Source organism: Henckelia pumila, chromosome 2 (genome assembly GCF_033568475.1).
Source record: "Henckelia pumila isolate YLH828 chromosome 2, ASM3356847v2, whole genome shotgun sequence".
Lineage (NCBI taxonomy): Eukaryota > Viridiplantae > Streptophyta > Magnoliopsida > Lamiales > Gesneriaceae > Henckelia > Henckelia pumila.
The window spans coordinates 124,134,020-124,147,682 of NC_133121.1; the positions used below are offsets into that span (position 1 = coordinate 124,134,020).

At 32.6% G+C, this 13,663-nt stretch overlaps 1 protein-coding gene and 1 pseudogene across 11 annotated transcripts; both read left to right on the forward strand.

Moving 5' to 3' along the window:
- The first annotated feature begins 2,881 nt into the window (after positions 1-2,881).
- LOC140878333 (UPF0496 protein At1g20180-like) lies at positions 2,882-4,284 on the forward strand (annotated as a pseudogene).
- A 5,571-nt stretch (positions 4,285-9,855) lies between these two features.
- LOC140880455 (uncharacterized protein C594.04c-like) lies at positions 9,856-13,349 on the forward strand. 11 transcript variants are annotated; one of them, XM_073284908.1, is made up of 5 exons: positions 9,856-10,197; positions 10,282-11,276; positions 11,865-12,138; positions 12,208-12,471; positions 12,702-13,349. In XM_073284908.1, exons 3-5 carry the CDS (start codon positions 11,887-11,889, stop codon positions 13,176-13,178), a joined length of 993 nt encoding a protein of 330 aa, XP_073141009.1. In that variant the 5' UTR covers positions 9,856-10,197; positions 10,282-11,276; positions 11,865-11,886; the 3' UTR covers positions 13,179-13,349. The 11 variants fall into 11 exon arrangements, 8 of the variants coding, with proteins under 8 accessions (XP_073141009.1, XP_073141011.1, XP_073141013.1 ...); XM_073284910.1 differs by having other exon boundaries at positions 10,282-10,305; XM_073284912.1 differs by having other exon boundaries at positions 11,085-11,276.
- The last annotated feature ends 314 nt before the right edge of the window (positions 13,350-13,663 follow it).

Consider the following 13,663-nt stretch of genomic DNA (forward strand, 5'->3'; position numbering starts at 1 on the left):
TATATTTTGTTTTGGAGAAAGTGTAAAAGACAGTCAACTCCCTTTTTCTTAAAAAAAAAGTCAAGATCCTTATTTTTTAAAATATACCCATGAGAGTCCTATTTTTTTAACCAACCTCATTGCATTGGTACAAAGCAAATTCCCAATTAACAAATTGGAGCATCCGATGCTATTGGAAGTGTTTTCTTACAACTCCTCTCATCTTTCCCATGTCCTTCAAAGCCCAGTAACAGAAGCCTTCCCCTTGATCTAATTTGCAGGTATTGGCAAGATAATCGGCAATGTCTTCTTCTGTATATACCTGCAAAGATATAATAAATAAAAGAGCAATCTCAACCAAAATAGTTTCCTAGAATAGATACAGCGATATTGGACACGGTAAAATAAATAGGAACTCAAAGTGAGAATAATTTAAAGCCATCAAAATGCCAACATGCAACACAAGGATCATATTCTTCATAGAATCGACTAAAATGATTTCAGCCGTCTAACACCGATGGAAAATTACTGAAGATTAAAACAGTTTCGATGCAGAAACCAAACCATTTCAGGCTCATCAAGTAAAGGAAGTAGTACATCATATATCGTAAAATCTCACTGCCATTTATACAACTTGCAATTTTCAATGACCATAACACCAAACTGTTTTTATCTTCCTTTCGCATCCACCTAGTCCAGTTGCAAATTTTCAAAACAACATGATGGTAATTGGTCATATTACTAAACACAACAATATGATTGTAAACCAAATCATAATCTCAACAAAGAGAAGTCTGGACAGAAACACACTTTCAAATGACACAATCACACATTGATGTTTTGATGCTCTTTAATATGCATTTTAAAGCCGTTAAAAATAAAAAATTATTCAGTGTAGAGATTCAAAGTTACATTGCTTTACTTTTATTCAAGAAAAAACAAATAATATTTAACTATGAAGAACAAATATATAACTGCTTCAGTTTATATCTAAAAAACGATTTTATATTCTTCTATATTAATACTCTTCCAAAGGTCATAATTTAATACAGTCAATTGCAACATTATGACCATCATTTGCAAGCAAGAATTGGATAAAACATGAAACCAGATATGATTGGTACTCTACCAATGAATGTAGCAATTGTAGCTGGTCAATCCATTTTCTGTTAACTTTTATCAAAACCACTATACAAAACTCCTGGAACCAACCACACTTCCTAGTTGGAAGAGTTGAAACCAAATAGAAGGAAAGAAGTCTCAATGTCGCTAATCACAAACAACAAAATGGATTGTTTTACAAGATGCATCATAGGACTCACGAACTTTCTCACGAGACAGTTAACAAATCATATTATGTGTTGCCATGAATTGTAATGAAATCCAAGCTCCTTTTTTAGGTTAGCAATAAAATCAATCAAGACAAGGGAGACGTTTATTTTTTACAGTAATTCCGAATGGAACATAATATTTTATAAAAAAACAAGCTATTTCATAGGTTAACCGAATCGTCATGTAATCTTTGTCCTTTGATCTTCAATATTTATCTTATGAATTTAGGCTCCGTTTGGACAAATACTTTAAAAATATTTAGCATTTCATAAGTGGAAAAAACTTAAAACATGTGTTTGCATAAGATTTTTTTAAAATGTTTTTAAATATATTTTTTAAAAAGTGTTCTCCAAGTATAGTTAAAGAACAATTGAGAGGTATTTTTTGATCTTTTAGAATAACCAAACATCTCATCAACTCTGAATTTTTATAGAATAGTTGTCCATACATGTGTTTATTTTTAAAGCCATCTTTGAAACATTTTATAAATTTTTTTTAAAAAACAATTTTATCAAAACGTTTATAAGTACTTGTCCAAATGGAGTCTTAGAGTCCTGATTTGCAAGATTATGATAAATGCATAGATAATGCAACTGATTTTTCAAAATCCATGTAAATATGATGAATTTCAAATGATAGTCACAGACTCACAGTTTAATGCTGCAATAATCAGATGAATTCATTACTTTTCCCACAACCAACAGCGAACGGAGAATAGATACAAAACATGAGCAAAAACATTTATAAAACAAGCCAGTCCATCAAAAAAAAGAAAAAATACAAATAGTGAATTAAACATCACATTGTGTTTATGCATAATACACTTGATTCAACAGAAGTGAACACGAAAGAGTGCCATGTTTCATACCTAAACAAGTGTCAGCAAAAAAAAATTTAATAGATTTTTCTTTACTTTTATGAAAAATTATATTGTCTCTCATGCTACAGTACTCTGAAAAATATACCTGATAGCAAATGTTGACAAGATTTAAAGACAACACAAATGATAAAATTTTAATTTTTACTAATGAACCAATAAGAGAAGCAAACATGTACCGTATCATTTGACAATTACTAATTTAAAGTGAGAATTTTTTTTATATAAATTGACATAGATGATTACAAATTTATGACATAGATGGTTACGAAGTTATGACGCAAGCAGTGAGGATTGAATACATAGAGCATGAAAATTAATACAAGATACGATAGCAAACAATGAGATAGAATAACATGATTAAGAAATGCACTGAACACGGGATGAAAAAACATGATTAAGAAACGTAGACTCCAAGAATGGTTAAAATATCTGATAGATGTCATGAATTAGCGAAGACTTCTTTACATTTATCTAAAACCTCATCTCCTCAATTAATTACCGCTCTTTCATTAAAAAGAGCTGGTCTATATATTTACACGTCAAAATCTAACTTGCAAGGAACGACACTGCATTCAAGAAAAGCTAGAGTCATAATTAAAACCACGATGAAACATTATATATAGGGATGTTCCTTGGGTTATCATATTCTTTTTCAAACACATCATGATTGTCATCTCTCCAATCAAAAAGATGTTATCGTCCAAGTTCAAATTACAGAAGGAAGGTATGTTTCTTCTTGTCGGTCTCAAATCATTCCCTGTAGAATTTAGTAGCTCACTTTTCCACACTCAAACTAATTCATCGCGAAAAAAATTCGCTCATCAGGTTTTAATTTCATCAGGACCCAAAAAATTTGATGTTCTATCCTGATTTTGAAATTGAATTTTTCACTAAATTAATCTGATTAGTTTTAGTGCATCTGTTTTACCCTGATGTAATTCTTTCAACATGCATTAATGATTGATATAGTTTCATATGATTTGAATTAATGTTTGGATTCAGGAAGAAGCAGAAAAGCCGATGTGAAAAGCTTGAGCAAGCCAAATTTGAATGATGAATATAAAGAAGCATTTAGGACAAAATCTTATACCGAGATATGCAACAAAGTTCAAAACCAACTGGAAATAAATAAGTCTTCCGATGAAGGATGCCCACACTCCTTATCGGCTTCTCCTCACCTAAGCAATGTCCAACTCGTGGACCATCTACTTGAACCCGGCCAAGAAACCCTAGCCCCTATATTAGAGAACCCAAATCTCCAAATTTTTGCCGAGTACTTCAACACTAGCCTAGAAGCATTCAAAAACTGTGAATTGCTCCTCAGAAATATCAATCAAGAACGCATAAATTATCTAGAAATACATGATATGATAAATAAAATCAAATGCTTTCCAAATGGTTCAAGTTGGACTAATGACGAGTACTACCAGTTACAAGAAGTTTTGGTTGCATTCGCTTCACAGAAGCCTCTTTCAGTGATCATCCTTGAGAAGTTCCATGAATTGCACGATAATCACGTAATTTTGTATTGTGAATTGATATCAAAACATAACAAGACCAATCATAGAATCAAGGCCAACCGGCGTATTAAATTGGTCAAAACAATATTTAAAGTGGTGGGTGGAGGTGCATTGGCTGCTGCCTTGCTAGTTTTGGCAATGCATAACACCATAGGCATGGTGGTTGGCCCGATAATAATTGCTTGTTTCTTAGTCCTATTGTTTTCAAAGAAGAAAACGAAACAAATGTTGAATAAAGAAAGGCTCAAAAGACTATTTGCACAGCTAAATGCTGCAGCAAGGGGAGTATATACATTGATCAATGATTTTGACACGGTGAGTTGGCTTGAAAAGACTATGAACGAGAAAATGGAACACATGCACTTGCTAGTTGATATTTGTGTTAAAAAAGGGAAGAGTGAAACTTTAAAGGTGGCTACCTAGGTATTTCAAATGGAAGAGCCTAGGTTTTTGGGACAGTTGGAAGTGCTAGAGAAGCATACATACTTGAGTCTTCTCAACATCAATCGTACAAGAAAGCAAGTTGCACGTGAAATGAACATGCCGAGAGCTGATCCCAACGCATCTGAGTGAAAAGCTTATCAAGAAGAAGACTCTCTTCCATCATTTCAATTACGACTATCTTTCTTTCGCCTTTTTCCTTTTCATTTCTTTTTATTTTATTTATTTTCTAGTCCTGTTAGTGTTATAATCCAAGTATGTGGTAAAAGGCTCTTGAATTTGCTTCAGATATAAAATTTACTAGTGCTCTCAAGTCTTGTGTTTTTGAGGTTTACAGTCATATTTGTCCCAGTAGTCAAAGCAATTGAGACCATCAATACTCATAGCCTATGATTAAAAGAAATTACTCATCAGTTCATAGTTGTTCGTATCATCTCTTACTTTGGCAAAAATTTGTTGGGATTTAGGAACACTGAATACATAAATTTTCAATAAATATCTGACACACATCCATAAATCAGAAAATAATTTGAATCCATCACTTCATTTTCATATGTAAATTGTACCATTTTTGGCATAGCGAGAGTGTTAATCCAATCCGCAGATCATAAAAAATATTGAAAAATAAAATTGAAATTCACCCATTGTGATTTCCCATACTTTAAATCTCACTTAAATAACCTCTCAAAATCTTCAAACACGATATCACAAGGAAAAAGTTCATATCCATACCCATTGCGCCATGATCAACACACTTATGTCCTGAACTCTAATAATACAACATTCGAATACCATTCAAACACAAACACATAATTATGGGACGATGTATTTTCCAGTCCTTTCGGCTGAGAAGAAAAGAAAGAAAAAAAAAAGAAAACGTATGTTCTCATTTCAAAGAATAAGATCTGAAATTTCATACGTAATTTTCATTTGTGATGTATAGTAAACGTATCCTCCTCAATAAACATCAAAAGGCATGCAATTTTCATTTGAGATGGATTGTAAATGTATCCTCTTCATTAAATACTAAAAACAAATATTGAGAAAAAAAATTCACCTTTGGTGTGTCACAATCCCTTGAATCGATCAAACTGGCCTCCATTAATGTCAACAGCAGTCACTCCCTTCCTTTTGAGATGCATAACATAAACGGTAAACTTATCAGAATCATAAAAAAAAGTTCTATTTTATTTGGGAAAAAATCAGTGATGCCATCAGCAAGATGAATAAACATGTTGATCATTTTTTTTAAAAAAAACCAAAAGTTTTTAACTTGAATACCAATACTACAAAAAAACTTTTTTTTTAAGAGCGATTTTTTAGGAGCAGTATTAACACTGCTCTTGAGAGGTGACCAATAGAACCAGTTTTAATTAACCGTTTCTAACGTCTTACCTTTTAAGAGCGGTTTACTAACCACTCCTATTGACCATATTTTAGTACCGATTTCTACAAATTGCTGCTACAAACTGGTCTTATTGACATAATTGTTAGGATCACTCTTGAAACTACTCATATTTAATATTTTTAACAGCGGTTTGACAAAACCGATCTTGTAAACCGCTCTTATTGCTATATCTTATAGGATTGGTTTCGAGACTGTATCTATTGAATACTTTTATTACCAGTTTGTATAAACCGCTGCTATAAACTGCTCTTATTGACATAAATGTTAGGAGCACTCTTAAAACTGCTTATAGTGAATATTTTTAGCAGTGGTTTTCACAATCGGTTATGAACCGCTTTTATTACTCTATTTTTTTAAGATTAGTTTGAAAACTGCAGTAAACACTAATACTTGTCATATAAAAATTAAAATTTTTCAGTTAAAATCAGCATATATTAAACACTATTTCTACATAACATAACATAACATAAATATATATACTTTTGGAGTAATAATAATAATTTAGACATAAAAAAATTTTATTGATAAAATTTTTTTCATTCAAATCAGCATAAACTACACAATATTTCTTCATAACTTATATAACTAAAAATAATACTTTATATAAGTAATGTTTTTCATGGATTAGAGATCCATCTCACACATTTGATACGTGAGACGTATTGTTGGGGTGTAATAATTGTCTCTACTTGATAGAGCAATCAAACCATGAAGTTTGGACTGCTGTGCAGTTTAAAAGATTTGATTTGCACCATTACCACCAGCTATAGCTTTTGGTAAAACAACAAGCGCTGAGTCCTATAATTGGTATCAGAGCCAAGGTCATCATGATCAGTTCGATCGATTCTCATTTATTGCAAGGACTACAATTATTGAGAGAGAGATTTTTTTTGGTGCAATAATTGTCCCTACTTGGTAGAGCAATTGAACCATGGCGTTTGGGCTGTTGCGCATTTTAAACAATTTGAGTTTCACCATTACCACCAGCCATAACTTTTGGTAAAACGGCAAACTTTCGATCTTACACATATTATAAGATTTTTTGTAAAATAAAATAATAATAATTACAATAACCAATATAATAATAAAAATAAATTTAACTTAACACCCCACATGTTGCATATAATTACTTTTCAAATGACAATAATAGCAACAATAACAACAATATATAAATAAAATTTTTGACAATACAACTCATGTTTTAAAAGTAAACTTATATTGTTTAGATTTAAAATAAGTTATTTATAAATTTTAAATAATACCAAACTATTATAATTAGTAATATAATTTACTAATTAAACTACAATAGTGATGTCTTTATAAATTTATATCTCAAAATACACAAAATATTATTGGTGCATAAATAATTTAATAATTACGACCATTAAATATTTTTATATGATTTTTAGTTTAGTCATTTAAAATTATTATATTTGATTAATTCTTAAACATGAGAAAAATAAAAGTATAATCCTTACTACTAGTACTTGCGTGAGTATATATGTAATATAAAATTATATTTATATATGAAAATAAATTTAAAAGATAATAAATTGTTTAAAAATAATTAATTATCTTATCTCCTTAATAATAGGATTGAAAATTTTAAAAGACAATTAATATAATAGAATAGATTATATGAATTTAATCCATTTATTAATATCCATCCAAGATTTTTACTGTAATTGATGTTTAATTACTAAAACTTATTTTCTTAAACTTTTTACGCATGCCAACAAACAATATCTTTCTATGATTATGATTATATTGGCCCAGTTTGAATTTGATAAGCGGTGGATGGAATATGGATTGATATAAACCGCCTAAATTTTATTTAATTTTGCCAAATCATTTCAAATGCAATTTGCCCCCGCCAAATTTGTGAAGATTAAGACTTTAAAATTCTGCGAACCCTCCTTTATAAGTCTTAAGATTAAGAATAATTCTTCATTTATCTTCAACCCTCACTTGTCAAACTAATTCCTCTTCTCGCTACTCCTAATTTCATCATCTCTTCTTTTCGTGTTACCCCTTAACGTTTATATGTCCCAATATTTCTCCTTTTCATGTTGTGAGTCACTTCTATATTTTGAATCGCATATTTTATTCACTTTTGAGTTTTGTTTCATTGAATCTGATTTTTTACATATTTGGGAGAATCTTGCACAAAATGATTATGACTGCTATATATGGGGCAATCGTTTCCACTAGTTAAGTGTATTTAACATTGATTTTCTACAATTTTGAATAATTATTGTCAGGTTGATATTGATTAATTATGATGAACAAGATGTATGTAAAGTCGATTCAAAATATCATAAGATGATTTGGGAGGCACAAATCAAGTGACAAAGAACTTGGTGATGAACATGATTCACAAGATATATCAAATTCGCTATCAAAATATGAGACGGTTTCAATAAATCATGTCAAAGCGATGAGTCTAATGAGTCGGGTAAAGAGTATTTTGTATATAAATATTTGGCCAAGTTAACTATTTTAAATAAAATTTTATTTTCATACATTTTACAGGTATGGTTACAAACTTCATACAACAAAATACGATATATATATATATATATATATATTTATATATAGATATATCAAGTGCACAGAAAAATGATAGTAGATTTCTCCAACTATGGGAGTGGGATGACAAGAAGATTATATATATCAAGTGCACAGGAAAGTGATAGTAGATTTCTCCAACTATGAGAGTGAGATGACAAGAAGATAGATTATATATATATATATATCAAGTGCACATGAAAGTGATAGTAGATTTCTCCAACTATGGGAGTGGGATGACAAAAAGATAGATTTTTAAAGAAGGATCGATTTATTTTGTATTACCACTTTGGAGTATTGTCTTTGTGTAGATTGGTGGTTACTATTAAATATTGATTTGAGTATTGAGATGTTAAATTGAAGTAATTTTTTTAATTGATAAGTATTTTTATTTTATTTTTGCTATTAATTGATTAATTGTATTTAAACAACATATATTATATTTGAAAAAATTAATAAAAAATTTCTAGTTTACCTTTATGAGCCATAAAAAAAAGACGTGGTTTCAAAAAAATTGGCTCCGCGAAAATGGATTTAAATTGGACAATTCCCAACGCTAACAAAAGCGCTTCAATACATATTGTTTTAGAAGTAATCAAACCATTCTTACATCTGACGACATCAAGAGCAGCTTGAAAGTGTTGATAAATTATTTGTTTTACAATTGGTATGAAATTGCTCCTATATCCACGGTACATAGGAGTGGTTCCAAACCTTTGATATATTTTGGTATCCAAGAGCAGTTTTCAGACGTTCTTACACCCATAGACATTAATAGCGGTTAACACTGCTCCTAAATTCATAGCTTTAGAAGTGGTTTAAACCATTCTTACACTCAATGACTTCAAGAGCGGTTTAAACCACTCCTGAATTTCTATTACTAGAAGTGCTCAATAACTATTCTTATATTCATGACATGTAAAAGCGATTTTAAATCGTTCTTAAAACAAACAATAAGAGCGGTCTTTCAACTTTTACCACCGGGCATTTAAACCGCTTCTATAAGCTATAGGGACGTCGACAAGTGGAGCGATTTTGAAACCGTTGGTAAAAGTTGAGGAGCGGTTGAAAACCGCTCCTATAACACATAAAAACCGCTTTTATAAGTAACTTTTTTTGTAGTGCAATTCAGAATCTGATATATATGATCTTTCTCGGTTGACCATCGAGAAGGTAAGTCTGAGGAACTTTAGAGTCACCCTTCACGGAGTGAAGTCCACCATGATCGATCAACTCGTTCTCCATACACAAAAAACATCAAATTTCACTAGTAGTATAAGCAATTCGTACCGGATACGTTTTCTCTCTTCAAATTTGGCAACCTAAATTTTGGGATATTTGTAGTTTGTACGAGAATGGAGGTTGCAATTTGCATCGAGGCTTTTAAATTAAAAAATAAATTAAATTATATTAAGTCGGATAATTGAGTTGGCAAATGGGGCTCGCTCATGTAAACAGGTGGTGAACTCGCATGTCGGATCAAAGCAATGGCAGTAGGTTGTAGATGTAAAGACCCGATATTAATATGTTAATTAATTTGTATGTTAAAATTATATATTAAAAAATATCGATTTATGAACGATATTAAAATGCATATTTAATTTATAGAGAACATAACTCATGAGTTGAAATAACTCAAACATGTCAAGTTTTAATCTCAAATAAATAAAATAGGATACATATTTATTAATAGGTATGGATATATATATTGATATATACAACTATATTATATTTTCTCTCTCCTCAACCCATCAGCTTCCCCGCTTCTCTCTGTATCGATCTATTTCTTTTCTTCTTCAACATTTTCTCATTACTTTAAATCGTCGTATCTCTGCCGTCGATGATCGATTTTCGAAAGCGAGCATAGTTTCGGAATCCTCGCGACGAGACCTATTTTTTGGTACCGATTTTGTAAGATTCCCTTGCAACACTCGAAAACCCACCGCCCCTCTGCCCAAGTTTTCCGGCCGGTTACCGCCGCAATCATCGACAGTCTTCGTGGTGCTCGAATTGAGGACGTTTTGAGGTTAATTTTTAGTCCTTAATCACAACTTCAGAGGCTGTTTAGGGTGAGCAGATTTTTAGTTCACAGTATATGATTTTCGGTTGGATTTTGTTTCAAGGAATTGATAATTGTTGTCTTTTGGATATAGGATCAACAATTTCGTGGATTTGAGGTAACGAACAAATTTTCCAGACTTAATTGTAGAATTTTGGAAAAAATTCAGATTTATATAAGTTGGGATTTTATAATTAATAGGTGTTTAACTCAATCTGTAAATGTTTAGACATGTTAGAATTGTTCTATATTAATTTCAGGATTTGTTAGTAAATTTCAGAAAATTTCAGATTCTGAAACATTTAGTTAATTCGACTTTTAGAGTCGTATATTCAATATTTGGACATTGATAGGAAGTTATGATATGAAATATGAATATTTGGAAACATTAGTTGATTTTTAGACTTAGTTTCGATTTTTCTCCGAATTGTACAAGAGAATAGGAATTCATATGAAATAAATGTTTTTTTTTTACAGGATTGGAATATTCGAGTAATACTTGAGATATTTCTGTGGTAAATTAAGTGTTGGTTGAAGTACGTATAAACTGTTTATATTACGACGCTTTTAATGACATATAATGATATTAAGTATTTTGTAATGAGTGATAACGTGTTTTATGTGCTTATGTGGATTGTATGATTGCATTCACTTATTTACATTGATTGTTAACGTGCCGAATTTAGAATAATCCCTATTTTTTTTAATAAAATAAAATAAAATAAATTTCAAATACATTTTTATTGAAAATATTAAGGGATATTCGTCAAATAAGCATGTTAAACAATTTTTCATAGCACGCTGAGCTTTGACTCTTTTGAGTGCTTTTTATATTGATCTCTTGAGATGTATTGAGTTATCTCTGGAGCGAGTGATATAGGATTTAGCACACTCCAGATGTAGGCACGAGGCAGGCCGGGTCGCTCCCGTCGCCCTCGGGCTCCTGATGACAGCATGAGGCAGGCCGGGTAGCTCCCGTCGTCCTCGATGCTACGTGCGTGGTTGAGCAGTGATGATTCGTGGTCTGCTGCGTTCCTGCCACGGGTGGCCATTGAGATTATTGTAATACGATTATTTGGACTCCATTTGGTATCCTTTATTTCATTGATACCTGTCACGCATTGCATTGCATTGCATTTTACTTGATTTTATTCATGTCAGTTATATTTGTCGTAATTTTTTCCTAGTTCATCGTACTGGGGTCCGACCCCTGTTTTTTTTTTTATGCTGTGAATGTTTGTGATTCTATAGCAGATTATCTAGGGGGATTTGACGCGTTTGGTGGAGCGTCATCTAGTGGTACCCAGTGAGTCGAGCATGGAGTCGAGTTCCCAAATATATGTATATATCATATTAGCAAGTTTTGTAATTTTTGGGGACATGCCCTGTGTGTCTGTATTGATAGTTTTTACTTGGTTCTGGATTTGTTGGTGTGATCGAGCCTTGCCGGCTCTACATGTGTTTAGTCTTGGCCAGTGCGGCTATATGTTTGTAAATTGATGTTGTGACTCTATTTTCGAGTATATATTGTCACTTGTGTTGTACAGGTTTTTGAGATGTCCTATATACGGATAGGTCATGCCGAAATTTTTGTAGGCTCAAAACGCAAATTTTTTACTCGTTTTCGCTGTTTATATTAATTAATCCTAAATGGTTGATCATTAAATATTAAATCAGGACACGGGCTCTTTCAATAGACATGACTGCAGTGAATGCAAATAGAAGTGCCAAAAACTGGAGCAACACAATAATTGCAGTTTTGGCCCCTCTTCCCTCCATTGTCTTCTACGTCTCCTTCCTACGCCAATACACGGCGGCGAGGGAGGGAGATCCGTTTTTTTCTATATGGACTTGGTGCTATCATCATCCTCTCTTGTTGGCCAACATTAGCTTCTTCCTCAATGTCAACGTTCTTTTTTGGATTGTTGGTCTTCTCCAATCGAGCCACTGGGTATGTATTTTTCTTGCGGTGGATTTGCATTTCATTGGGTCCATCTGAATTTGGAATGGATTGATGCAGATGATAGACTTGTATTGGACAGTGATACCCGTGTTGTTAGTTCATTACTTCGCGACTCACCCGCTTGCGGAATTTAACATTTGGAGGTCGAGGGTCGTAGTTGTTTTGACCTGGATTTGGAGCGTGAGGCTCACTCATAGCTACTTTCGTCGGGAAAAGTGGCAATGGGGTGCTCGGGAAGACTGGAGATTTAACGATATGCGCCGACAATATGGCAAGAATTGGTGGTGGATTTCTTTCTTTGCAGTTTACGTTTCTCAACAGGTATGGGTGGTTAGTTTTTATGCCCTTGGATGTCGTCAAATCGTCGGTCTCATTTCTGGCATGTAGTTGTTCGATGAAATGCCTGGACGAGCTAAACTATGCACAGACAAACTTAATCTCATAATGTGGCCAGTTGCGAAATAATCCAACAAAATTGTTAAAGAAGTTTATTTTAAGCCGTTATGAGACTATCTGATGTCGATGATAATATGTTTGCTTTGTTGCCACAGGTTTTTCTTATGGGAATGTGCATGCCTATGTACATTACACACGTAAAAGAAAAACAAATGAACGTTTGGGATTTCATAGCCACACTCATTTGTTTGACTGGTGTTACGATTGCGTACTTCGCTGACGCACAACTCCATTACTTCGTCAGTAGAAACAATGAGCTGAAACAGCTACGGAAACCTTTGGTTCCCACTCTTGACCAAGGCTTGTGGTATTACTCGCGACACCCAAACTATTTCGGTGAGCAGTTGTGGTGGTGGGGGTTGGCGATCTTTGCTTGGAATTTGGGTAGCGGTTGGACGTTTCTTGGTGCTTTGATTAATAGTTTATGCTTGGTTTATGTTACCATTCTTGTGGAGGAGCGGATGCTGAGACGGAAGTACATGGTTGACGCATATAAAATTTATCAAAAGACGACTTCCGTGTGGATACCCTGGTTCAAGGCAACATTGGCAAGAAAATACAAGGAGACCTGATCAAGCATTAAAGGTATTTCTTGAAACCTACATACATGTATTATGGATTCATACTGATGATTTAGATACTTATTACTCAATAACCAACTGCTCTATCATTCGGCTTATTTTCGACAAACATAAAATGGTTGGAATCCCTTTTAACATGTTGTGTTTTCTTTTTGTTGGTCACTTGCATTTCGTGATGTTCAATGTTCGGGTTTATATTTTGGAATGAGATGAATTCTACTCGACATTATTCCCAATCATGTGAAGATATACTACAATCAACGATATATTAGTAGTGCATAGATTCATGGACTTTTGATCAAACTTAACATGAGAATCCATGTATTATAGTCCACTCCAACAATACAACTTGTCTTAGTGTCAATCGACATCATCAAGATACTCTTAACCATTTCAAAATCGAATAATGCTAGAGGTACAACCAATATATCGTACAACGATATTTACAACAATTATGTCGTGATATTTTGCTATTA

Excerpts from the sequence above, each read along its gene's own strand:
- LOC140880455 (XM_073284909.1), top strand. The coding sequence starts at position 11,887 with ATGACTGCAGTGAATGCAAATAGAAGTGCCAAAAACTGGAGCAACACA. Across the intron at positions 12,139-12,207 it reads TTCTCCAATCGAGCCACTGG|ATGATAGACTTGTATTGGAC; the intron begins GTATGTATTTTT and ends GGATTGATGCAG. Across the intron at positions 12,472-12,701 it reads CAGTTTACGTTTCTCAACAG|GTTTTTCTTATGGGAATGTG; the intron begins GTATGGGTGGTT and ends TTGTTGCCACAG.